Source organism: Colletotrichum orchidophilum (genome assembly GCF_001831195.1).
Source record: "Colletotrichum orchidophilum strain IMI 309357 chromosome Unknown Scaffold_20.1, whole genome shotgun sequence".
Classification (NCBI taxonomy): Eukaryota; Fungi; Ascomycota; class Sordariomycetes; order Glomerellales; family Glomerellaceae; genus Colletotrichum; species Colletotrichum orchidophilum.
In genome coordinates, this window is record NW_019172976.1 from 223537 (window position 1) to 249064 (window position 25528).

Sequence of the window (25528 nt, forward strand, 5' to 3'; positions counted from 1 at the left end):
GGGCCTGGTTGCTCGTGTAGACGTGCAGTGTCAGTTTGGGGTTTCTGCCTTGTGCAATTTGGCCCGCCGCTTGTTGGTAGACTGACGGCGTTTGGCCAAGGGACCGTTCAGGGGTGTCGTTGGCCTTTCTTCCTGTCTCTGTCCCGGGCTCCTGGTGCTGATTCCCCGGCTTTGATTTACCTCAAATACGAATATAGATCTGGTGAACAGAGTGAGCCCAGATGGACGCCGATGAGGTGAAGCAATGTAAGGTGGGTGAGTGCCGCACAACTCCCTGGAAGCGGTCTCCGAGGAGCAGGGGGGCCTAATCGCCGCCGTAGTTGGCGGTGCGATGTCAAGCGCAGCTCGAAGAGAGGTTTGACAAGAGTCCAAATGGGTATTCACGCACTTTTGGGGCTCTCGATACGTAGACCAATAACTGGCTCGTGGGGTGAAGGATTTATCCAAATGATGAACGGTCAGTAAGTCGTCACAGGGTTGTCGTCTAAGGCAGGCTGACGGGACGTATGAAGTTGGTCAGAGATCAGGTGGGGTGGCGGGCGGCGGACGGGCGGCTTACCGTCGGAAGGGGATAGACACACCGATAGGCAGTCGCACTTGACGGGAGAGAACAAACAGGTGGTGGGGTGGGGGTTGGGTGGCTGTTCTGCTACCATACGTGCCCTGGACGTTTTAATCAACGCTCAGGTCCCGCCGCCCTCTCCCGGAGCAATACCTGAGGTATCTTACCTAGGTAGGTACTCAATTGCGTGCTGACTCTGGCGGAACCTACTCAGCCTGGAGCAGTCAGCACCACCAACTACCTTAACCTCAACTTGCGCGCGGTACGTAAGGCAGTCGAGGTAAGAGGGCTCAGGCACAGCGGCACGGGGGCTTTGGGGCAGTGCAAACGCTTCGCCTTCTGCGTTTAGGTCGTTTTGTAGCAAGTCTGGAAACTACCTACCGTCTCAACGCATGCCGTTGCGTCGTCTCCTTCTGACTGTGCGGGTTCGTTTCCCGCTCATTGACAGGTGCACAAGCTGACAAACCACGCAGCCCTCCAACAGCTTGTCTCGTAAGCGTTTCTTTTTTGAATATTTGACAGCTCAATAATCAACCACCTCTGTCATAAACGGGTATCGGTTTTTCTGTGTCAGTGGTATTGTACAGACAAATAGTCCTGTTCTATCTGCATCACAGCCTTTCTGTAACGCGCCATCGTGACCATTTAGCATGAATACCATTATAAACATTATATACGTTACATGTGTATCTTATCCTGTTCTGTAAACTGTTTTCGTTTGGTATCTTGGAGGCATCTTGAACCATCCCTAGTACCCCCCTGCGACAATTTGGATATCATGAATATGGCCGTTTCATCAGCGCATCCAAGGAAATTAAATAATGGGGCTGGATCATGGAGAAATCATGAATCGCATGGAGAAAAACCACCCATGTCTCGGGGCTCGCTGCGCGGTCAACAAGCATCTCATACAAGCTCCGGCTGCTGCCACCGGCCCCTCTCAGTGTGCCACCACCTCTCCCGGTCCTTCTTATCCGAGACGGTCGAAGACACATTCCACCGCCCCTGACAGCCTTCCCTCCCGACAGCGACTTCCTCGCCATTATCCGCCGTCAGGTCCGCCATCTCGACAAGCCCGCCGCGCTCGTCCTTGGCGCCAGGGTCGGGGCGCAGATTATACGTGATACGGCTCTCCACCGTGCCGATAAAAGCCGCGAGCCCGTACTTCTCCAGCACCGTGCCGTCCTCGTCAATGACGTTCAAAAAGAACCGCGGGAGCGCGGCGCGCGCGGCTTCGAGGCGGGCTTGCGCCGCGAGCCGGGCTACGTGGAGGTTGGTACATTCGCGAGCAGTCTCGGTTATGACAGGAGACGCCGGGGCGGTGGGCGAGCGGGACGTCTTCGTCGGCGAGACGGGGCTGTGGATTGTGCCGGGGGTGGGGAACGAAGCGCTCCTGGCAGGTCCGTTGGGGCCGCGGAAGCGGTCGCTCGCGCTGTCAGTCCTCTCCTGCGGGCGGCAGAGAGCTTGGAAGATGCCCTCGGGGTCGTTGGGGGCGCGGAGGTTGCGCAGGGAGGGGAAGCCGGCGGCGGAGATGCTGCGGGCGAGGATGGAGTCAGCGGCGTTGGCGTGTGTCGTGTTGCTCGTGATGTCCCAGTGTAGCTTGCGAAGGGAGGAGGAAGCGAGGTATGGCATGAGCCAGATAAAGGTGTCCTCGGGAAGCGTGGGCGCAACGGTTTGTACAAAGGTAAAAACCTCGAGGTATGTGAAGTTGGAAAATATACGAGCCAAGGCAGGCAGGGAGTCGAGGTTAGTATGGCGCAGAGTCAGCCTCTGGATCGCCTGGCTCGTTGGTAGGGTGGCTAGAGCAGAGATGCCGCTGCTGGTGACACCCGGCACGTGGGTGAGTGATAGTGTACGCAAGGGGGGGAGTGAGAGCAGAGTGCTGTCGTTGAAGGCGGTCACCGGCATTCGCGAGAGGAAAAGGTGCTGCAGAGACGTTAGGTGCATCAGTGCTGAGCTGATGAGATTATCCGGAGTAAGAGTTGCGCCGGGGAGGCAGTGAATCGACAAAGTCGTGAGATGGGCCCAGTCGACGTGGAAGTCGAGGAACGCCGCGCTCTGGTGCGGTTGCAGGTCGCCGGGTGTGACGGAAGTATCGTAGGATGCCTGGGTCATCGCGGCGATGTTGCTTCCCGAGCTCGACTTGAGTCGGTGTTGTCGCTGGAATGGCGATGGCTCGACGATCCAATCCATATGCTTGAGGCGCTTGCGCGATGAGAGCGCGTGGAAAAGCTTGCTGAACGAGTGGTCATACGAGGGGTGAAGGCCGATGAGGCGCTCAAAATTGGGACAAGCCATGATCAGCGCAGCTACCTGATTGCGATAGTCCTCCGGCGCGATCCCGGCAGGGGGATTGGGGACCTTGACAGTGTGGACGATACCCGCGAGATATGAGTTCGCTCTCAATGTCCTTCTGAGGAGCATCATGCGGGTGCCGAAGGTCAGTTTGTGTCGCTTTTTCTGAGATGATGAGTCGGCTCCCACGAGCTGAATATCCTCGTACCTGAGAAGGACAGTTAGCAGTGAGGCGCACCGTGACGAGGAACAGGATTCTCACAAGGCCACTCGCGCGAACTTGCACCATTTTCTAGCCGTCAGGGTTACCGAGCAGACATCTCTCATCCAACATGTCGCGCAGCTATCTGTCGGCTTTTCGAGATGCACCTTCTTGAGCTCGCCCAGAATCAGCTCCAGGACCTCTCCGGGCAGCTTCGCAAAAATTTCCCCGGGCTTCGCCTTCTTCCTAAAGACGGATGTCTGGCTGGGTCGTTGGTACATGTACTCGGGCCGCCACATTGTGGTACTCGAATCGATGCTTGTCCTGTTGCTACTGTACGACGAGCTTCGGGATCGTGTCTCAAAGCTTTCCCTCGGGTTGTTGACGCTCGTGACGGTGATGGTGGATGCCTGGGAAAGTTTCCTCGGCCGGTTGAGGGCTGTGGTAGGCATCGATTCGCAAATGACTTTCGAATCCAAGGGGGCCGTCTGCAAGGCATATGGTACGCGGGCGATGCGTGGGCTTGAGCGCGCAGGCTCCATCGTTGCCATCGTCGCCATCGTAGCCATCGTCGACTGTTGCTGCTCACCCTTGTGGTGGTACAATTCTGGGGCGCCAAAGTATGCCGGAGCAGGTCCGTGGCTGGCGGTCATAACCGGAGACGACGGGACGGAAACGGAGGCGGCGATAGCTGGATACGGAGCGAAACGACCAGGGACTCTTAGACGATTACCATCATGTAAGATGTAATTAGAAGCAGCAGGTGCAGCGGAAGCTCGTCTCTTGTGTTGGAGAGCCCTTGGGTTGCTGTGGAGAAGAGACAGGACGTATTAGTACGTAGGTGCTTCAGGGATTATCCAGCAAGCGGAATTCGGCAGCGGGCAAGGTCTCAAGCCAAGAATGGAACAGAAGTCGGCAAACAGGCAAATTCCAGACGCAAGAAAAATTAGAGAATTGCCAACGTGACGTGACGGGGGGGCGGGGGGGTAGTCAACATTGGACACACATAGAACACAGGAGCAGAGCAAAGACATCGAGAGAGAGCACCGACGAAGGCGCAAAGACACACGCGCGGGGGGGGGGGGGGGGGGGGGGGGGGGGGTTCTAACGTGTTTAATACTAAAGAATCGGAGAAAAGTAAAAGGAGATGAAAAGAAGAACCCAAAAAGGACACGCAAAGAACGGCACAGGCGCACACCAAGGAGGCTGCCGCTGGGCAATCTGCAAGTGCACCCTGGATTTGACGGAGGCTTGCGCGGGCAGAGAGGTGCGTGGGCTGTGCCCGGACCGGCGCTCGCTCTGATGATCCTATCCAGATGGAGTCTGACGAGTTATCGCCCATACATTTTCCGGGGGGTGAGGGAGTGATTTGGGGGTCGTCCTTCCTCGCGGCCCCCCTGACCATTGGGCCTTGTTGGCCCGCCTCGAGGGGAAAAACTCGTCGGAATCAGGAGCTCTCACGCCTTTGTTGTTGGCCGGCGACGTACAGATACGCAGTGACGAACTAGTCGAGTCGCGCAAGTTGCGACCCAGCAACGTGGGCGCGGCGACAAGAACTCCCTACTTTAGCACTTGCGCTAGGGCTTACGCTACATGCGGCGCGAAGAGGGACAGGTAGAGGCAGAGAAGCAAAACTGGTCTCTCTGGCGTGCCGCTTGGCGGATAACAGCGCAAATTTGCCTTGCTTTGCAACTGACAGAGACGCGCGCCACTGTCCATGGTGGAAATTAGGACAACCTACTGGCGGTCTCTAGACCCTCTGTTGTGCCGGGCCCCCGTTGCAATGGTTCCCGCATATGGCAAGCCGCAGACGTCCATCCTGTAGAGTTACACTCAAACCTCAAAGTGTGTTCGAGTTTCCGCGAAACAAGGAGAGGGGAGGTGATGACGGCTCAAGGATGAAGCAGTATCATTCGATCATGGGATCCGCTACGCTCAACTGAAGCTGGAGACGAGATGCAGGGGTCATGGCAGGGGGACACGTGGAAGAGGAAAGTCGTGGGTACAGAGTAATCCGAGCTCCCATTTCGTGCGTTGATGCATTTCCCATCTCAGAAGTGACAGGCCGACGCTGGGTAACTCTGTCTCCGCCCCGCCCAGCAAGGGCAGAAGGATCTCGTGGGAACGCAATCTTGAGACCAAGCCAACCGGGAGAACCTCACGGCATCGCAGGAAGTGAGTGGCTTAGGTATTCAGTTGAGCTGGATTCTCTTGCAGCAGGCCACAGCCCGAGTGCGGCGTACTAATCCGTGTCTGTCGGTCGGCCTAGAAGCGTGCCCGCGGTGGGAAGAGCTAGACACTGGAGCAAAGATCTCGGATTTCCACATCCAGAGTACACTTCCAAAAGCAGCCTCGGTTGGGTCTGGATCCACTTGGAAAGAGAGGCTCGGGATCGATGATAAATGAGGCGTGGGGCTCTGCCCCGTCCAGCATTTTCGTCCGTCGAACGACGCGACTCCCACTCGCGAGCCGTGGGCCGAGGCGTCATCGCTGTTCTTTATGTGGGCAAAAGCAGAACAATCCCGACGGAGAAGCAACGGCAGCCATGAAACTTGCCAAAGTTCTTGTAAAACGGGAAAATGGGTTGAACCAACACGTCAAAAGCCAACGCCAATGCCATCTCATGTAGAATCGTGCAGAAACGAAATTTCAGATGCAGCAGGTGACGGATCGCGTCAATAAACAGAACGCAGCATAGAATACGAGGCCAAGCGAACGATGCAATGTAATATGGGTGACATAGAAAGAAAGAAGGAAAAAAGCGCGCGACAAGAGGCAGTTGAACAACAGGCGAGCGAATCAATGAAGCAGTAGGGGAAACCAGTACGTGGAACAAAGAATGGGGGAAATGCAGTCGTCGATAGTGTTGAAAAGTACGGGAAAAAAGATGGGGCAATTGTCTACGTAGTAGAAAGAGGGACTTACGGAACGTGTGATTTGCTGCTATTTTTGACATCGAGGAAAACGTGTGCGTAGACGCCATGTCGAATTTCGTTGGCACGACTGTCGTCCAGCGCTGACAGCGATTGCCTTGCACCGGCAGGCCCAAGGCCAGAGACTGCCCGGGTGGCCCGGTAGTCTTTCTGTTCAATAGCGTAGCTGTGGTGGCTATAGTTGAGTCCGTAATCAGGATCGAACCGTCTGTTGCCTTTGTAGGAAGTCGTGGTCGCTTGGCTCGCAGGCGGTATCTCGTAATACTGCCGTCCGCTGATCATTATGCCGTTTGAAATTCGAGGTTCGCGACCGTCGCTTGTCGACGTACGGTGTCGACTGATATTCTCCTTCTTCGTCTTCGTCTTCACTTCCGTGGGCTTTGTGACCGTCCACGTGCCGTCCAAACCTTGGCGAGATGCGGCCCTTTTTATTTAAACCGACAAAAGGGGGTTGCAACCTGGGTCTTCATGAGGTCGTTGTGCCGTAATTTTAATATACCGGACGTGGGGATCGCTTGGCCAGCTGCCGCTGTTGCGAGGGTGGGTTTTCAATTTAGTAACCAACCCGCTTCAGCCACCTTGAGAGCACCATCAAGAGCAGGAAGCTGTTGCGGATTCGCGATGACAGATGAGCCGAGCCGGGAAGGGGATACGAGGGGAGTAGAGATCGAACGATAGAAGCCGAGAACTATAAGCCGTCAATACCAACAAACGAAGGTGGAAAGGTGAAAGATTACAAGACGAGGGAAGCAAGAGGGCAAGGGCCTTTCAGTTCGCAGCCTTCGTGCATCCGGGTGCCTTATATTTGAAATCTAGAACCCCATCCTACGCTCGAAATGTCCCCATCAAATCGCGGTCTGCGGTCTGGGATCTTGGTCTCGTGGTCCCAAGACAAAAAAGTCAGAGCCCTGCTCGGCGCTCACGCACTCCCGGCCCTTCCACCTCCAAAACCCTTACTAGAGCTGCGCAAAGCAACGCAATATGGTGACAACATTCTGCACTGCAGCGGCTGGGAGGCGCCTTAGTCGCATGAATGATTGGATATTGTGTGGGTAATCTAACCCCTCTATCCCCCTCGTCTAGCTTGTCTCGCACCTCCAGCTCCAGCAATCGACGATGGGCCGCAGGTGCCAGGCACTCAACTCGATACAATGGAGGTGCCCACATTTCTGGCGAGGAACTTGTACCCGCAGCCTGGGAAAAAACAAGGTTAACAGCCCGACAGGGTTGGTGATGTTCTGGAGCTCCCTCAACGCTCCAGGCCATTCCCTAAGTGGCGGAGCGGGAGACCGGCCACGACGACTCCCGAACGCGACGAATGAGCAGTCCGGGGGAAGCCAATGCATATGGCATCTCGCCCTGGCTGTGTTTCGCGGGGTTGCGATGAACCGTGCCGACATCCAGTAATATCCGTATCATCATGTGCAATGCTGATGCTGCACAGCCAGTCCATTCGAAGATGCGCCCATCTTCCTGCCCAAAAACACACCAGCCGGCAGCTCGTCGTCTCGTAGGGAGGAAGACAGGGACAGGCCGCCGAAGCATAGTGAACGTGCCTGGCGTCCGCCTCGGGCAAATAGATCCTGTATGCGTAGCTCATCCTCCTCCCTCTCGTCCGTCTGGTCTCATCATTCTGACCTCGTTTCGTCCGGACCATCATATCAGTCCGACCTGTGGCGTGTCGGCGAGAGGCTGGGCTGGGGCCATCTGGCAGTCCCGTTCCGCCCTGCAGCGTGGACCGGACGGAAAGTTGAGAGGGGTGTTTGATGCAGCTAGCCATGACGAGACCCTTCTGACCACGCAAGGTTTCTTGGGCACAGACGGGGCTAGAACCTGCAAGCTGCAGCCGTTCAGACAGACAACGGCCAGTGTGTGCATTGGCGGCAGCAGCATCCAGGAACAGAAACTGAAAACCAGGAAAGTGAAGTGGGACAAAACTCACTTCACCCCGGAAATCCCACCCTAGAAATCCCATCTCATCCCATCTCCAAGGCCGACACACCGAAAACTCAACACTGCCAGGCTCCAGCTTTTGCTTAGAATTGTGTGACACTGTGAACCCCCGGACGCCGTGGCGCGTGCTGAGGTCGCATCAAAGTCGCCTCGTCAATCTAGGCTACACTAGACGTCTTACGCACATCCCGTTGCCGCTTCCGCATCTGCATTCCCGTGCCGTGTGGACTTGCTCCGCGATGCCTGGCTTGCCCCGAAATTGGGAAGGTATCGTCACATGCCGCTTCGATGGCTCGTGTAGTTGGTGGGTATAGTGGCGACGGTGTTGCTGTTTTTAATGAATATACATATATCGTTCTATTGCATTCCTTGAGCCTCATGAGCATCTTTCTGTATTCGAAAAGGCCGTGGAGCGATGCAGAAGAACGCGAGAATGGATAGTCCCGAGAGATCGGAGCAACGTAACTCGTTCGGGGTAAGCTCATTGCCGTGATGAGAATCGATTTCAACGGGCGTCCCTGCTGTTTTCTGTCTTAGCCTCGACCTTAGCGGCTAACCTCAGACGAACCGCCCAACCTCTGGAATTTGGGGAGGAAACAGGGGGCGAAGGAGGCGGAAGACGACTCATCGTCGGTTCGTTGGTTCGTTATCAACAATGGCCATTGTAGGTAGGTGAAACGAGTCAGGCTGCCTGCGTCGAGCTGTTCAGAGTCTCCACGATTGCGCGGCGATTTGTTGAGAATGATGCAAGCCGAGGCTGTCTTGGTAGATGTGCAGCATTGGTTCAACTGAAGCGGACAGGATGGGCAGAGAAACGCCTCTTTCTGTGTGTCTCACAACCCCAGCCTTGTTCGCCATGCTTGCCCTGCCATGCCTCTGGTGAAGGTTGACAGTTCCACGGAAGGCGTCATACCATGTCGTGCTCACTTCCTTCTTCCTCGGGTTCCCTTCCTTTCTTCTTTCCCTGCTCAACGGGCAAGTAATACGGAGTGGAGAAATAAGTTCGTTTCGCAACAATCTGAAGGAGCTACGGTACTTGCCTGGCACACTGCACTGGGCCGTTCCTTCCTCCATTGTCTCTGTCATAGGTATACTACGTAACGTGCACGCTCCAGATCCCCAGCCCCTTCCTCCCTGACAGGACAGTACGGATGCAAACTGGGTCCATGATCTCCATCAAAACCTCCTTGCCGAGCCCTCCGCATTGCATCATCGTCTCTTACCGGTTGTCATCCGCTCTATTGTGAACAGGTCCTTTGTCGTGCTTCCGTATTCGCAAATCCATGCAACGGATATACCGGGTTCATTCCCATGAAGCAAGAGGGACATAATATGCGAATGGCTTACGTACGGCACGCCCACGCCGTCTGGGCAAGGAAATCCAAGCTTTGCAAACTCTTGTTCTGGTCCAGTTTTGTTTATTACACGGTACACCTTATCGTTGAATCTTGTTTACACACGTCCCCTCACTTTTACTTAGCCGAAAGGGCAATGCCTCGAGAGTCTGTTCCAATCCTCCGTGCGCTGCAATTAAAAGCAAAACGTCCGACCCCCTAAACCCACGAGGTTCTCTCGGTGGCCCGTCCGACTTTCCCAGTTCCTCGGTCGACCCGGCCGCGCTACCTCTCCTTGCCGTGACCGGGTTCCGCTGTCATTTTAGAAGGTATCCATAGTACAAAGATAAAACAGCCGGCGTAGCTTTGGACAAGCGCTTCGCCAAGGAAAAGAGAGCAACGGGCCAATGGCTAACACATTCCTTGCCTTTTCGCCGCTGGTCCCCGTCCCGGCCCGGCCTCGGACGCGGCGCCTGTCTGCATAATGAAAATTCATGGCTCTCGGAGGGGTCGCCTCCCAGACTGAAAAGTTCGCTTGGCATCACGTCAGGATCAGCATCCGTTTGTTCTGGAAAACAAAAACAATTGCATGGTGTTGTGTCGCAAAGACCTTGCGTTCCTCTGGCAACAGCCGTCACTCCACTATGTTTTGATTTCGGATTCACATGAGCCCATGCGGAATGAATTTCATCAAGTATCATCAAAAAAATAATGATTTACCCACTGTGAGGGAATCATTGAAGAGAGGTTTGAGCAGCGATTCTTATTGCTGTCGCATTCATGTGCAGCTTAGTTGGTATCTCGGAAGCACTATACAAAGTTGAACCCACCCCCCCCCCCATCCTGCTTGGACAGCAGCCACCCAAAACTACCGCAAAAAATCCAGACCACGTCCAAATACCATTCGTCATGCTTGGTTATTTCAAAGTCCAGAAATGTCCTTTCAGAATCGCACTCGGGGCGTAGGCCGCTCACCACTCACACCGTTGTCACCTGCAGCCAAGCGCATGCGGCGCGCAGGTCTAGCGCCATCCCCCGCCGGGTTTCCATCGCCTTCGGGTTCAGGACTATGCAGTCGCTTACGACCGGTCAGATGTGTGCCGTCTACCGGCTTAACATGGCCAACGGTTGACTTGATCTCTGTGCCATTCGCCAGAGTATCCTCTTCTGCACGTTGAACTCCAACGAACTTGCTGCCAAAAATCGGCTGAGGATGCTTCAGCGGAATGGCTTGCGCCAGGTAATTGTTCTGGTCTTTGGGAAGAGGTGTGATGCCAGCGTTCAAGATCCAGTTATAAATGGGACGATCGTCCAAGATGGATTTGCACTTCCAGTGCTCAAACTGCGACATGCTCTTCTTGCGTTCCATAATGACTTCTTCAATGCTGTCCCGCAGAACAAGTGTCTCGACCGTCACGGGCTTCTGCTGGCTGATGCGTCGGGCGCGACCAATGGCCTGCGCTTGGATCTGGGGGTTCAGAACGGGGTTGATGAAGTAGATTCGCGAGGCGGCCCTCATGTCGAGGCCAATGGCGGCCTGCGATAAATCCATGAGAATGACTCTGGCGCAATAGTTAGAACACAGGAAACATGCATGTGTAAGGAAAGCGCTCACCTTATCTTGGGGTCGTGGTTGAAGGTGTCGACGTACTCCATCTTCCGGTCATACGTGAGCTTGCTGGCGTAAATCAGGTGGCGTACGTGAATCTGTACAACAAGGTTAGTTTTTCGTCAAATTCCGTCAAAAAGGTCACACTCACCACTTCAAGAAGACCAGCCAGGTACCACGCCACGTTCTCATTTTCGTAGAATATGATGATTTTCTCCTTATCTTGGTGCTCTACCACGGCGTCGATGAGGTAAGAAAGCTTTGCTGACACAGTGGAAACCAACGTAGCCTTCTTGAGATCATCCGGAAGTTCCTCCAGCTCAGGGATTGGATCGCCTGGTTTTGAAGCGCTCAATTTGAGGTGTCGAGGGATCCTTTCACCTCCTAGTCTCGTATTGCCAGCGAGAACCCCGCGAGTCTTGGATGGCCGCTGATCAACCACGATATCCTGTGCCCCAGACAGGATCTGGTCGGCTTGCTCTTTGCGGCCCTCGTACTCCAGCTGGCCGTTGAGTAGACTATTCAGCTTGGCAGGCTTCCCCATAGCGGACGCGATAAGCTTCTGCGCGGTAAGCACCATTCCGGCATCAGTGCAGGTGGGGTTAGCGTCTCGGTCGTCGAGGGACCAGGCAGAGCCCACACCATTGGGGAGGAAGTCGCGGATAAAGATGGGAACCTCGTTGAACTTGTTGCTAAAGTCTTTCAGTTGGTTGTCGATGGCAACGTGGGCGACTTCCATGGCCTGCTCCAGAAGAACTGTATCTTCCTTGCTTGTAAATACCTTCAACTCTCGGATGAAAGTCTCTGCAGTTTCGAGTGCCTTCATTATATCGTCCTTAGCGAAGAAGGATCCGCCAAAGAAACTGGCTTGCTTCAAGTTGTGAACCAGCTGGAGCAAAGCCTTACGTTGACGTGGATGGAAGAAGTAATCCATGTCGACTCTCTGGGACTGTACCGCATTGAAGATGATCATCATTGAGAAGATATTGAGCGACAACTTGTCCTGGTATGAACCATCCAACACGACTACATTTTCGTTTACTGACGGAAGCAAGGTATTGAGCTCCGATAGTCGATGCCTGACGATGAGAGAGTTCATTGTTGCCCGCAGCACCCCCATGCGGCCAGTTGATCGGGAGCTGTGCTTCGGCTGCATCACGTAGACTGCCCAGTCCGCGGCCGTGTCCCCTGTCTCGTGGACACTGTTGGACCAAGGTCGAGCATTGAGATACAGTGATGCAATCGCTCCGATTTTCTCAAGATCTCCCTTTTCCGCCTCGGCCAGGGCCGCCGCCTTGTCGACATTGCCCTGGTCATCGAGGTGGGCATCGTTGAAGTGCTGGTCATCTACACCAAATAACCCAGTTGCTGGCGTACCGGTAACGATCCAGCGAGCCGAGATAGTGAGTTCATCGATGGCGAGAAGAGTATTGCTCTTATTGTTGATTTTTGCGTAACCTAGCTTGTGGCCTTCATCGACGATGCAGCGCTTGAAATGGACTTCTGACAGAGGGCACCCCGACATCATGGTCTCTCTCCATACTCTATCGAGCCGCGAGTGTGTAATGAGAACGAGGTCATATGCCGCAAGGACCTGGGAGTTGGGGATTTCCTCTTTCTGACTAGTCAGCTTGAGAACCTTGAGACCCGCCGGGTTTCCCGGGTCGACCATGTGCTTTTCAATCTCTTGAATCCATTGCTGAACAAGATTGTTGGGTACGATCACGATGGATGCATGGCTGTGCCTGATCTTCTTGGCTGGTCGATCAACATGATGCTCGCGGCGTCGAAGGCGCTTGGGAGGGGCCTCGGGGATGACGTAGCGGCTAGGATTGCGGCGTATTGCGGCTATGCACTTGGGAAACTCCAACTCCTGGCTCGCATCGTAAACGTTGAAAAATGCTTTCCAAGGCGCTGCCTTACTGTTGATATTCGAGGCCGCCATATCCGCGAGTGATCCAATCTTCTTTCTCACGCGCACGTCGCTCCCTTGGTAGATTTCGGGAGTGCGGGTGGGTAAATGTCTGGTAGCCAAGATGACGGCAAGGCAGATGAGTGTCTTGCCAGAGCCCATCTGTTCGGCCAAGATACCGCCTCTGACACTGTCGTAAAATCTTGGTTCCTTGGTGAGCATGCCGGAACTAGTATCGTAGTAGTAGTCCGCACCGTTTTGGTCGGTTGATTTGACAAGTCTTGGGTCCAGGAATTGACCGGGCTCGCTTTCACGCTGAATCATGACCGCAGCTGAACGGCGCTGATAGTCGTACAGCTTTGAAGACTCGTTCAGACCAGGAAGGTTGCCTTCGAGTACGCTGTAGACGGCATCTTGGTCGAATGGGTTGGCGATGATATCGGGCGCCGGGTCCGGAGAAGGAATGGTGTTGAAAAGCCGCAGTAGTGTGGCCGAATCATGAGAGTCGTCTTCTGCTCTGAAGATATGGTCCAGAGAAATTGGTTTCGAAGTCGGTCGGCCGGACCAGGCCTGCTGAGAGAAGTCTAGCAGGGAAATGAGAGCCTTGCGTGATCTTCGTAGCTTGCCGCGATCTCGGTTGATGATCTTGTTATCAATGTCGTCGGGCAAGACGTAGATCCTTGCAGTTCCATGCTCTACTTCACCGGGATGAATGAGCAACTCAAGTTGAATCCATCTCTCAGCAACGAGGTTCTTGTAGTGCTTGAAAGACGCAGACAGGAGGAAGGTATCCTCTACGTCGTCGAACGGCTCGGAGGCTTTGGCACCCTTGGCAGGTATAGTCGGCGTGATTCCGCCCCAGCTCCCGAATCTCTCCTTCAACAGCTCCCACTCTTCAACTGTGAGCTGGGTATTTTCCCGCGTAATGGCAAGGCTTCCTAACGGAATAAAACTTGATCGTGACGCCATCAGGCGATTTGACACGCCACCGCACCGAAGAGCGCCCGCGTGATTGAAGAGCGTAGCAATGCCGATCATTCGTCGAAGGCCGCGTCAGTCTTGCTTCTGAATTATGAAAGAGAGAAAATTGGATTTTCCAAGTGACAGGTTGATGAGATTGGATGGTTGCCAAAGTTTCAGTGTAAGAGGAAGGTGAGAGAGGGTGAGTGTGTTTAAGGTACCTTACTAAGGTTTGGCGACGCATGGGAGCCTGGGTACAGTGCCAAAGGACGTCGGGCACAGCTCCGCCTGGCCCTTCTTCAACAAAAAAAACAGTGCGAGCTCACCACCAGACGTCACGTCAAAGAGGGTATAGCTTTAAATTCACCCAACTCAAGAATTGTTCAATTTCATCTGAATTTTTTAGTCACCGAATTGAATCAGAAACTTGGCCCCCCGGCGTGCAAATTCCCATCGCCATTCTTGCATGTCCCATGTACGAACAACCCCTTCCTTCAACCCTATCATGACCAAGAGGAGGATTACGCCAAACAACTCTTGAGTCTATCACCAACCATGCCTATCATGGCAGTATTTGCCACTCTAATGCTTCTTGGTCTTCTTGCTGGTCTTGCTGGTCTTGCTGGTCTTGCTGGCCTTGCTGCCCTTGGGCGCGGAGGTGGCGCTGATAGAGACGCTCTGGCTGGTCTTGCCCTTGGAGGCTGTGTCGGTCTTGACGTTGTTGTCGAGCTTCTTCTGCTCAGCGTCGATCTTGGCCTGATTGCTGGCGCCCTGGGCCTGCTGCACCTGCAGAGCGAGAACCTCGAGCTGGAGCTTGAGAACCTTGTTCTTGATCTTACCGACCTTCAGGGCGTCCGCATCGGCCCCGGACGCCTTGGCAATGGAATCGTTGAAGCCGCCAGCGTCGGTCTCGGCACTCTCAGCGGCGACACGAGCAGCCTGGAGGGTAGCCAAGTCATCCTTGCTGACTCCAGCGAGGTTGGCCTTGATCTTGTCAACCTGGAGGGCTGTCAGGATCGTCTTCTCGCGGGTGGAGATGTATCACAGTAACTTACGGGGAACTTCTGGGCGACTTCAGCAAGGGCGTTGCCACCAACACCAGAAGAGACTTGAAATTTAGAGTAGTCCTGGACTGTAAGAAGCTTGGCCTGGCGCTTCTCGGCTCCCAGAATGGGGGCGGAGAGACCGGTGGCGGCCAGAGTGAAGAGAACGGCGATCTTGGAGAAGTACATGTTGTTTGAAGGTTGTCGAAAGGCGTGGGTAGGTAGATTGCTAATAAGAATGTTTATAGTTAAAAAGATATTGTCCGGCAAAGAGTGAATGGAACAGCGCTGCTGTGATGAATGAAAGGAAGGTGAATTATCGAGTCTGAGATATTGTTGATACTGAGGAGAGCAGAAGAGAAAGGTAGTGGATGATCGGGGCAGCGGGAGGATCTTATACCTGAACTTTCTATAGTACCGTACGCAGTCAGTTCGTCTCCTCTCCTCCGTACTCACCGCATACAAGGTTGTGCCCATGGGCCCCGCGGCCTCCCTCAGACCTCTTCATGGCTCGATGGACGACGCTTTCCGTCTGCCTGGCAGGGCACTTCATCTCACGTCCGTCACAACTATCCCCATAGATGCCCTGCTCCTGAGTCGTCCGAACCAGCATCATAAGCCGTGATGGCTCATGGGCGTCTCATCCGAGCCTGGCTGCAACATAAGGGTTGGACGATTGCATCAATAACACCAGCCAAAGCTAGGTTTGACCCCTGATAGACTCCATTGAGGAGACAAGCTTCTTTGCCAAGTAGCGGATCGACGAGCAACGTCAATTGTTCTCTCGGCGAGTCACGGTCCAATCAGAAACCGCGCGCTCCCTGTAGCCTGCGCAGGTTCTGCAGTCGAACCGCCGGCTCCAAACAGGCTCTTGGTGTTGGGAGTTTTGGCTTGTGGCTGTTGCGAGTTTGAAGTCTGTCGAAGATCATGGTGGATCTGCCTCATACCCATGGCAGCTAAGCCCAATCAGGCTGTCGTTACCTGCCCGTCTGGACAATGTGGGGCGGCTGCCACCAGTTGGCGCGTGGGCAAGACAACTAGTGCGTGGTGCGGTGCCACTTTTCCGTCCCTTCTCTCCCAGTTCTTCAACATCTTAAGCATTCCCCCGTCAATATTCAGCCCCGAAGCGATCCCGGAGGCGTTCCCGTCACGGCCATTTGGTGCCCCATGAGCCTCTTTGCTTCGCCCTTATTCCCAACTCCTGGCCCATATTACTTTCTTCGGATGACCAGATCCGCGACAGAGGGACACATGGGATGCCATCACTCTGTAGGACTAGGGGCCGCACGAAGGGCAGTCTCCAGTCGAGTTGCGTCCGACGCAAGCTTCAAGATCTCCGTGCCACCTGACATCGTCAAACCCTTTTCTCGGCTGCGGTAGCCCTTTCAAGGTCGAAAGGGTCGCAGTCACCCATCTCTACGGAATTCTTTGAGCGTGTTTCGAGTCTTGGCTCTACTGCTTCTGCCACTTCATGCGACCCCCGTCAGGAGATCGGACGTTGACCCTCCCGATGGAATCTAATAACTTCGGCACCACCTGCCGAAAACCTTGTTCCCTGACTACACGACGAGAACGCCCGAGTTTGGGTGGTCACCGACGTACAACGTTGGACGACATCCCATCTTGGGACGTCATGTGAAGATTGTTCCGGATGGCAGGCGGCATTGTTAACTGTATGCGGGCGACTGAGTCGAGAGAACCTTTCAACGGTCGTCAGAGCTCCTACGATCGCGTTTGAATCGACAACAACGAGAAATTTACTTTGGTTTCCTGACATGACTCGGCTCTACGTCTCAGTTCTCGAGCCTGGGGTTCAACTCCATACTTGATGATCTTTGAAGATCTTTCATGACCCTTGATGATCTTAAATGGGCGCTGTTTAGCGAGCCAGCTCTTGTTTTCCCGCTCAATGCAGAACTCAAATGATGAACAGGGCATCTTTCATGTTCCAAAAGGACGGAGAGTTCAACAGTGAAGTAGTCTGATTCGGTGGTATCTGCTCACGATACCCACGTGTAAAGTCAAAAGCTAGATATACGTTTTCCTAGGAAACATCTCCTCCGTTTAACGCCATGTCTCCCCTTCATACTCCTAAAAAGGTAAAAAACGAAAGGTTTCAAAAAAGTGTTATCTACCCAGTAGATGTTGAAGAAGCGGAAAAAAAAAAAGGCCGTAAATGTCGTCGAAAGGGACATGATAGAAACCAGCCTCCAACGCCATTGTACTCGTGTCCACCACCTGAGTTCAAACCTGTGTAACGTTTACTCGAAATGAGTCAAATGAGTCCTGCTCCTTGTGTATCTCGCGTCTCTTTACTCCCTGATAAGCTCAGTTCAGTAACCAGGTGCTCCAGGGATGGCCGAGACGCCCGGGACACCCGGAATCGGGGCCGAAGGCCGAGCCGTCGGCACGCCAACTGGAGCAGTGGCGGGGGCGGAAGCGCTGGCCCCGCCGTCGGCCTGGTAGACCTTTACCGAGTTGATGAGCCAAAACGCCTCGGTGAAGGCCTGCGGGTTGGCCGCGACGTAGTCGGAGCACTGAGGCGCGAGCGCGGTGCACTCGGCATTCTGCTCCCACACTTTACCGGCCCAGTCACCGCACAGGGCCGTGTTGAAGACGAGATTCTGCTGCTTGAAGTGCGAGGGTATGTCGCACCCGGAGCCGCCGTTGAATTTGGCGAGGGGCTGGCCCCAGGAGGACGGGGTTGGGTTGCCCGAGCTGATATCGCCGGGAATGGCGCTGCGTGGGAAGAACCACACTGAGATGGCCTGGGAGTTGAAGTCGACGGCGTAGACACCGCCACCGATGGCGTTGAAGCCGTCGCCGTAGTTCTGGTTGCTGGACGTCGACTGGCCGCAGCCCGTCGAGGCGCTGTCGGCGTTGCAGTCCTTCCCATTAAGGGTGGTGGAGGCGATGGTGCCGTCGTTGGTGATGCTGCAGCCCGGGCCCGTGTGGAGGGTCACGGAATTGGACTCTTGGGTGTTGACTCCCTCGATGATGTCAATCTCACCCGAGTTGGGCCTACGAGTGGTGTCAGAAAGTCATGTCGTCTCGTCACCACATCTCTTGACTCCTATGCAGGTGAGAAACTTACCAGTTGGGACCAAACATCCAGAAGGCAGGCCAGACTCCGCAACTGCTAGTCGGCATGTGCTGGATGTCAGCGACAAACAAGCCCGTGTCGAAGGCCTTGTTCGACGTGACCCTCACCGACTGGCGGCCCTGACCCTTGGTCTTGGAGTCGACCCCGAGATAGATGCCGCCCCTGGCGTAGCCCGCGAGGCCGCTGTTGTTGGCCGTCACGGCGCTCGTGTAAATCTGCGAGCCCTGGGTGGGGTCTGGCTGGTCGAAGAAGCTGAACTCGTTGAAGAAGTTTGAGCTGTCGAAGTTGTCGTGGAGGACGTACTTCCGCTGCGCCTGGGCCAGCCTGGTGTTGCAGCAGAGGAGGAGGGCAGCGGCGCCCACCAGCACTGTCTTGATGCTCTGAGAAGGCATGGCTGAGGCGATACTCTCGAGATCGAGATCTGTGTCTGAATGGAGAAGAAAAGGTTTGAGACTTTCTGGGAAATGTTCCTTTTGGGGTTCTGTTTGACTTATTTCCTTTCGTTTGGTTCTGCCGGGCTGGAAAGTCGAGTGCTGGGATGAGGGATTGAAGACACTCGAGAAAACCCACGAAAGAAGAATAAACTGTCTTGAAGGATTGAATCAAAAAGGGATCAGGGAGAGTCAAAGGTTCATCAATAAAGATGAATGAATAGAAAAGGAAGAGAATGAATGTCCTTGTAAGTTCCCGAGTGAGCCCGTCACTGTAGGTGGTTGGTAGGAGAGAAATTTCTCGTGTGTTCCGCCGTCGTAGTCTGGGCAAGACCTCAAGGAAGGGAGGAAAGAGGGATCGGTCTTGGTCTGGTCAGGCCTCTGAGGAATCTGAACCGTTTTTTTTTTCTCCTTCCAATAGTCCGAGGGAGTGGAAACCCAAGGGCAGACACACACGAGATGCGGCTGGGAATTGAAATTTGGTGGGGGTGTTGAGGAGAGAACTCAGTAGCCTCAGCTTCAACCGGTGGGCAAACTCCAAGAAAATCGTATTGACTCGGTGATGGTGAGAGAGTGATGACGCACAGCGTGGTTGGATGGTTCGCTCTGGACCCTTCTTTACTCAATAGATCTGACTGAGTTGAGTGAGACTGGAACTGTCGGTGCGCTTGGCAAAGGTGACCAGATGAGGAAAAGTGTATGGAAAAAGGGTCAGAGGGTTGCAAGAAGGAGTGGAACCTCTGGTGACAACGATAACTTCAGCCGGAAAGGATTGAAACGGCTCGTGCCTGCCTCCTGGGGGCTGAAAAGTGAAGGAGAAAGAAGAGAATGAGTGCCACGAAGGGGCTTGTAAGAAGAGAAGACAAAAACGTCTGAAGGAGGCTGAACTGAGGCCTTGAGTGTTTAAGCACGACACATCACGGACTCATGAGCCTCAACCACATTGGGGAATGCAGCCAGCTAAATACGGTTCGAGGTTGTGTTGTAGACTTGGTGGTGGGGAGGGCCAAGGTGAGCAAGCCCTCCGGCCACCGGACAACATTTGGGGCGCATGGAAGGTGACCTATCTGATCTTTCTCTCTGGTCTGCTCGACCTAGTTCTACCCAAAGCCACGTACACGCCGCACAAAGACATGGGGCGTTTGGGAACCATGGTGAGACTTTTTTTTTTCTAACCTCTTTCTCTCTCTATATGCCATCTCGGCCCAACTCCCGGGGGTCCTTGCCCCACGCTCCATGTGTGTGGTTGCGCCGAGTGTGTGCTCGAGGGCTCTCTTTCCAACGAACGACAGGTTCTTGTTTCAATATGTTTACCCGCCAAGCCTTGACAGAATGATCAGGGGAATACCCGGGGGGACCCAGAGCGAAGACGGGATGATAGGGGGGGGGTTTAAGCCCGTTTCGTTCGCCGTGCCGAAGAAGCTCTATATGCGGGTGAGTGTTATACATGCAGGATGCGAGTCGTCTGCTTGCCGAGGCGAGATCCATGTCGACGAGCCAGTCAGCGAGCGAGTGGGTTTGTGCGTGCTTTTCGAAAAGAAACTGGGGACTAGCGGGCATCATGTAGATTCAACGGGCAGAGGATGATCGTCAATGGGTACCTTGCTCACGTAGCCTATACCACGGGAAAGGGGTTCGCATGGTTCCAAGATGGGACGGGAGAGAAAAGGAAACAACTTAGGGGGAGAAGAAGTTGCCTAAGGGAGAATGGTCAGCCAATGACTGGGCGAGAGCAAGGGAGGACGAAAGACAGACAGGACCGCAAATGGCAAGACGTTTGAAGGTCGGGTTGGATGTCAAAGATTCTAGACGTGGGGTCGGCGTGCGTAGTCGTTGGTGGTGGGCGGTTGTGGATGGTGTTGGTCGTCAGTCTGAAACTCGGGCCATGCCAGGGGCGGGTGGACGGACGTCCAATCGTCTCGCTCCCGCGCCGGCGGGGCCCGTCAGTCTGGAGCACGCGGCACCCACTCGCCCTAGCGGCGGCGGCTCTCTGCCTCCCTCAGTGGCTGCTGCAGACTTCGCACCTCCTCTCCCGCGCTACCCCTGCTCCGAGGGCGCTCTAGCTCTCGTCCATGTATCTCCGTATCTTTTTCATATTGGGGCGAAGATGAGGTACCTAACTAAAGTCGCAGAGGCGACGGCAGTCAAGGCAGTTACTTGCCGCTTACAGAGTGACAGTTACCCGCGGCTTGTCTGTCACTCCCTCAGACTAACGCAACCTTTTCACCCCTGACAGGAAGAAGAGGGCGCTAGAGACCTGACCTACTCGACCCCTGCATGGGCTCTATCGCTTGTGGAGTTCGACGTTCCCTCGAGGGGCTTGAAGGTTGAAACATTTTCAGAAAACACTGGCACATCCAGAAGAGAGAGAGAGAGAGGGAGAAAAAAGGAGGTGGTGAAAGGGGACGGACAAACAGACAAGACCGTGGGCAGGCTGAGTTGAAACATTTGCCCAACCGCACACTCTCACTCCTACTCACTTACCTACTCACCCACTCACTCACGTAGCATTGCGCACAAGCATATTCTTCCCCAGAACAAGGACGATTCAAACACAGCACTCGAATTTGTTTCGTCACACGGACTCAATTCAGTATGAGACTCAGCCTCGGACCCGACTCAACTTTTATGAGTTTCGTGCAAACCGTAGTCATACAATCCCTACAATCCCACTACACTACGCGTTCCCCTTCCAGGCCCCAAGCCCCAAAGCCCCCTTCCCCCTCAGCCTCACTCAGGAATGTTCGAGCCTCTGGCCGCCTTGGACGACAGGCACGCGCGGCGGCGCCGAGATCTGAACCATGAGACATTTTAACCCATCGTTTGTGTCTTGTCCACCATTGTTTTTCCAACAGCCCGCGGGCTTTGCTTCGATTCATTCTCTGAGTCGTCCAACTTCTCTGTTCCTCCAGCATCATCATAGGAGGACTGTCTCGACGCCCGTTCTCGTGAGATACCGGGGTTCAACTAAGCCGCTGACGAGACCAGTTGCATCGCATCGCACTTGCACATTGGGAAAGCGTAGAAAAAGTTGCTTCTCAAACACACTTACATCCATATTACGCACACAAATACGCACACATGCGCCGCTGCACCACCACTCATTGCTTAGGTTGCCGATAGCCGTTTTGCTTATGAGATCCCCCGCCCAAAAGAAGAAAAAAAGCCCTCTTATTCCTTCAAACGTTTTCTTTTCGAGGGGGCCATCTGCGATCTAGTTGGGACGAAACACGCGCTTCGTTGAAGATCGAACGAACCCCTTACCCTGCCCCCTTTGTGCCGTGCGCCCGCGGCAAAGCGGCCATGCGGAAAGGTGGGTGGGAAACAAGATCTTTTGCCATCTCGAAGGGTGGATATCCATCCCCAATCCGATCAATGCGCAACATCGCCTCCGAAATCAACGTCATAGTTCCTTTCATACTCAGAGGACTCGCAAATGACAAGTAAAAGTCGTGAAGCTGTGCAGCAGCAGCAGGCGAAGCAGGCGCAATAGCCATGCAAGTAATCTCTTCAACGCCGGAGTACCGAGCTGATGCTTCAATCCCTTCAACTTCTGAGGCAAAAAAAAAAAAAAAAAAAAAAAAAAAAAAGTTCAATGGTACTAGGTAGGCGGCCCCCTGGGAGGCCCTTCATACCCCAAGGGTTCTAGAAGCAGGGGACCCGACGATCATCTCGAAAAACAAGCTGTCGCTATCCGAACAGCTGGAGCGGGCAGATCAATATACTCGGAACCGGAAACCCCACCCTCGTCCTTAGAAGCCTGGACCCGGCCCCATGAGGGCTACTGTCTGCTCGAATCATGAGATGTGCTCCTTGTGCGTGTTCTAATGAGTTGGCAAACCCCTCCCCCCCCAAAAAAAGAGTCATCTACGGACATGTGTTGAAGGAAGAGTCACCCACTTTTTTTTCTCAAAGGCTTCAAGGAGCGATTGGACCGCAGAGAGAAAGGAAACCGCCATCAAATAGGAGGCGAGAGGAACCGATTATATCCCGGCGGCAAAGGGTCGCTATCGGAGCGGAGCCGGGCAACCGCCGCACCATCCGTTGCCGCCTCCGCCCCCTCCACGAGTCGCAGTGCCGAGAGATGTTTACTGGCTGCCGTGCTACGGATACCGCAGACATATAACGTGCCCTATGGCCCTCTCCCCATGAAACCCCAGTCTAATGAGCAGTTTAGAAATGGCGCAAGCGCTCCGCTTCACAGCTGCGAGATCGCCTCGTCCGAGGCTTGATCCGTTTACTAGAATGGTCCATATAGGTGACGCCAAAAGTGATAATCAGGGAACTTTATCGCCCATCTCTCTCTAGAGTACTACTCGAGAACGTCCATCCTGTCTCGCACAACGTTGAGTCGAGCTTCAAAGAGCTTGCGCATCTGGCAACCATGGCGATTAATATCAAAGTGCTTATCCGTACTTGGAGGCAGAATATCTGCCCCCTGATAATCCCGGCCGTTCATCCCAGCTCGGTGCAAGGAACAGCCTGTCATCGCCCCCAAGCCCATCCCAGGCCTTTTCTTTAGGGCCCTTATAAGCTTGTCTGTTTTCAATACTACGAGAAAAATATCTTGCCAGGTCCAAACTTTTGCCATATGGCTGGCCCCAGCGTATCCCGCACCAGTGTCAGACCATCTCCACATTCAATATCGATGTTCAGGGCACTTATTCATCGCAATGGCTCTTTGCTATGCAAAATCACCCTCGGCACCATAATATACAGTTAGGACACATAAGCATGGTAGACAAGGCTTAGATTCGTAACGCAACCTGAATGCAAGCTACCTGTGTCACGGAGCTACCCAAGGAGCTGGCGTCAGCTCTTGATGCCAGAAATCCCTCAGGCGGCTCTGCTCTGCGGTTGCTTCCACACATGTTCTGCAAGTGCCATGGCGTACAACGTCTACTGTAATAAAAAAAGGTTAATGGGTTGGGAAAAGAACAGCACCCAAGGTCTTTTTTACACATCTCAACATCAGGAAACCTCATCCGAATACTCCTATCCGTCTTCAACAATAAACGCCCTTCGTTTTCGAAATTGCCGTTCCTTGGTCTGAGAAACCGCCGCTTTTGACGGTTTCTGCTTCTTGTTCTTTCATACCGCTCATGAGGTGTGTAGGCGTCAGGGTCCCCGAGCTCCCGGGCTTCGCATGCGTGTATGTGTGGTGTATAAGATGGGTATTCCTATCGATAAATAGGACGTTGGAAGAGAAACACGGTTGACCAGCCGCTATTAGATGGCTCACGAATGATGCGCAAAGACGCACCAGGGCCGTGTCTTGGTGAGTCGTCGGCCGTCTCAGAGCTTGACTTTTTTGCCAGTGATCTTGTACCAGAGAACGGCAATAAGGTCCTCCTTGAAGCGTTCCCACGGATTGCGGTTCAGGTAATAGCTGAGCTCGCGATAGTTGTACATCTCACCCCAGCAATCGCGACCCCATTCACAGCCAGCCATGTTGACGAGGAAGTCTCGGTCTTTCTGGTCATAGTGAATACGAGTGTCGTTTCCGTTCTCGGAACAAGCGCCCGGCGGGAAGGCGTTGATCATACGCTGAGGGAGGAAGGCCGTGTGCTTACGGATCCAGGGCTGAGTTTTGTAGAGCTGCTCCAGAGCATCCTGCTCCTTGTGTTCCCACTCCATATGCTTCTGCTCGTAGGCAACGGGGTCCCACCAGACATCGAGCATGCGATCGGCCCAGTTGCCCCTCTTTACAAAGAAAGAACCGAGGTTGAAGCCAGAGCAGTCCTGAGAGAGGATCAAGTTGACAGACTCGGCCATTCCATCGCCAATGGGGCTTCGGGACTCTTTGTCCAGGTAAGGATCGGTAAAAGGATGGCTGATGTTCAAAGGATTATACTCGTTGATGTCGCGATAGACGTGTCTGTTGATGTCGTTGAAGATATGGTTCTGTAAGGGATAAGATAACTCCATGACATAGGTATTCAAGTCAAGCCACCAGACCCTTTGTCCGACGTTAGTTCATTCATGCTTAGGATTGTGCGCTTTCACATACCATTCAGCCTTTGGATACTTGCGGAAAGCGGAGCGCACGAAGTCGACCTTCTCCCAGCTCTCACGCCATTCGTGTGCGTATCGCTTCTTGGTGCTCATATCGACAATCTCAAGGTCGTATCCCCATCGATTGGCGTACTTCTTCTTGTTTCGTACACTGTCTCGCTCAATGGCCCATTCACGGGCGCCCTTCCACTCCATGACGCCTCCTCCAATATTAGCGGCCAAGATTATGACATACTTTTGGCCACCGCCAAAGTGCCTTCGCCAGTGGTAGACTAGAGCTGCGAAATTGTCAATGGGGAAGCCCAAACTGCAGCAATAGGAGAGGCATACGGGTGTTGTAGAAGATGGTCATCGCGAGGATGAACAGGAGAAGAATCAGCAGGCGCAGCTTCATCTTCCTGCCCATGCGCGCGAAGACGCTCCGTATCCTTCCCACGAGGGGAACCTTCTGTGCCGCCCATGATCCTCGTCCCAGTTTATCCATTTCCTTGTTGGCATATGGGCTTTGGTTGTTGAACCGCGGCAGGCTGCTTGATATCCGGCGCATGTGCCGTGTGAAGAAGCCTTGGTTCTGAGTGGAAAAGGACGGGTATCCGTTCATGCCGACGGTCCTCATCTTGCTCTCCCAAGGGCTAGAGGCGCCGTTAGATGCTGAGAAACCTCTGCTCGGGCTCGATCGACCGCTGGTGTTGATGGTCAGGCCAGGGCTGGCCCAACCGCCTCCAGGTATAGGCGAGGGACTGCGCGAGAGCGACATTGTGGTGTTGGGGGTGCCTGCAGGGTTCAAAGAGCACGAGCTGTCAGCAATCGGGTTCCGTCACTCGATTGTCCAACCCGTATTCGCGTCGGTGGCATGTCGGGATGGGGGGTTGGAAGAAGTAGGCATACACGAATAGATGTGCCACCGGGCCGAACTGCGAGTTGAGGAAGGGAACGGGAGGACGATGCAGGACAAGACGTACCAGGAATTGGCGCAAGACCAGGCTGCTGGCCGTGGACTCCCAGGAATTGGGAAGAGCCACGGGCGCCTGGGCCGTCGACTTTGACTACAAGGCCGCCAGATGCAGAGGAACGGCGTCGGTGATGTGAACGTGCTGGCCTGCGGTCGCTGAAGGACGAAGAGGCGGCGAATTGCTGTGATTGATCCAGGATGAAGGATTATGGAGGGTTGTGACC

The 25528-nt window shown here is 54.2% G+C and overlaps 8 protein-coding genes across 8 annotated transcripts; 1 reads left to right on the forward strand and 7 right to left on the reverse strand.

Annotated features, from left to right (window-relative positions):
• Positions 1 to 1468: 1468 nt before the first annotated feature.
• CORC01_03371 (uncharacterized protein) lies at positions 1469 to 4464 on the reverse strand (the record flags this gene model as incomplete). Its single annotated transcript, XM_022615021.1, has 3 exons — positions 1469 to 3065; positions 3120 to 3779; positions 4169 to 4464. 3 exons carry the CDS (start codon positions 4462 to 4464, stop codon positions 1469 to 1471), a joined length of 2553 nt encoding a protein of 850 aa, XP_022478480.1.
• Positions 4465 to 5980: 1516 nt separating this feature from the next.
• Positions 5981 to 6274, reverse strand: CORC01_03372 (uncharacterized protein; the record flags this gene model as incomplete). The annotated part of the gene is made up of 1 exon (XM_022615022.1): positions 5981 to 6274. One exon carries the CDS (start codon positions 6272 to 6274, stop codon positions 5981 to 5983), a length of 294 nt encoding a protein of 97 aa, XP_022478481.1.
• Positions 6275 to 8650: 2376 nt separating this feature from the next.
• Positions 8651 to 8803, reverse strand: CORC01_03373 (uncharacterized protein; the record flags this gene model as incomplete). Its single annotated transcript, XM_022615023.1, has 1 exon — positions 8651 to 8803. The coding sequence occupies one exon, from the start codon at positions 8801 to 8803 to the stop codon at positions 8651 to 8653; it is 153 nt and encodes a 50-aa protein (XP_022478482.1).
• Positions 8804 to 10222: 1419 nt separating this feature from the next.
• CORC01_03374 (uncharacterized protein) lies at positions 10223 to 13838 on the reverse strand (the record flags this gene model as incomplete). The annotated part of the gene is made up of 3 exons (XM_022615024.1): positions 10223 to 10841; positions 10895 to 10986; positions 11040 to 13838. 3 exons carry the CDS (start codon positions 13836 to 13838, stop codon positions 10223 to 10225), a joined length of 3510 nt encoding a protein of 1169 aa, XP_022478483.1.
• A 504-nt stretch (positions 13839 to 14342) lies between these two features.
• CORC01_03375 (uncharacterized protein) lies at positions 14343 to 14992 on the reverse strand (the record flags this gene model as incomplete). Its single annotated transcript, XM_022615025.1, has 2 exons — positions 14343 to 14759; positions 14816 to 14992. The coding sequence occupies 2 exons, from the start codon at positions 14990 to 14992 to the stop codon at positions 14343 to 14345; spliced, it is 594 nt and encodes a 197-aa protein (XP_022478484.1).
• Positions 14993 to 17136: 2144 nt separating this feature from the next.
• On the reverse strand, positions 17137 to 18298 carry CORC01_03376 (tat pathway signal sequence; the record flags this gene model as incomplete). Its single annotated transcript, XM_022615026.1, has 2 exons — positions 17137 to 17824; positions 17898 to 18298. 2 exons carry the CDS (start codon positions 18296 to 18298, stop codon positions 17137 to 17139), a joined length of 1089 nt encoding a protein of 362 aa, XP_022478485.1.
• Positions 18299 to 20102: 1804 nt separating this feature from the next.
• On the forward strand, positions 20103 to 21135 carry CORC01_03377 (uncharacterized protein; the record flags this gene model as incomplete). Its single annotated transcript, XM_022615027.1, has 3 exons — positions 20103 to 20489; positions 20574 to 20663; positions 21034 to 21135. The coding sequence occupies 3 exons, from the start codon at positions 20103 to 20105 to the stop codon at positions 21133 to 21135; spliced, it is 579 nt and encodes a 192-aa protein (XP_022478486.1).
• Positions 21136 to 23632: 2497 nt separating this feature from the next.
• CORC01_03378 (galactosyl transferase GMA12/MNN10 family protein) lies at positions 23633 to 25109 on the reverse strand (the record flags this gene model as incomplete). The annotated part of the gene is made up of 3 exons (XM_022615028.1): positions 23633 to 24296; positions 24348 to 24630; positions 24683 to 25109. The coding sequence occupies 3 exons, from the start codon at positions 25107 to 25109 to the stop codon at positions 23633 to 23635; spliced, it is 1374 nt and encodes a 457-aa protein (XP_022478487.1).
• Positions 25110 to 25528: the final 419 nt, after the last annotated feature.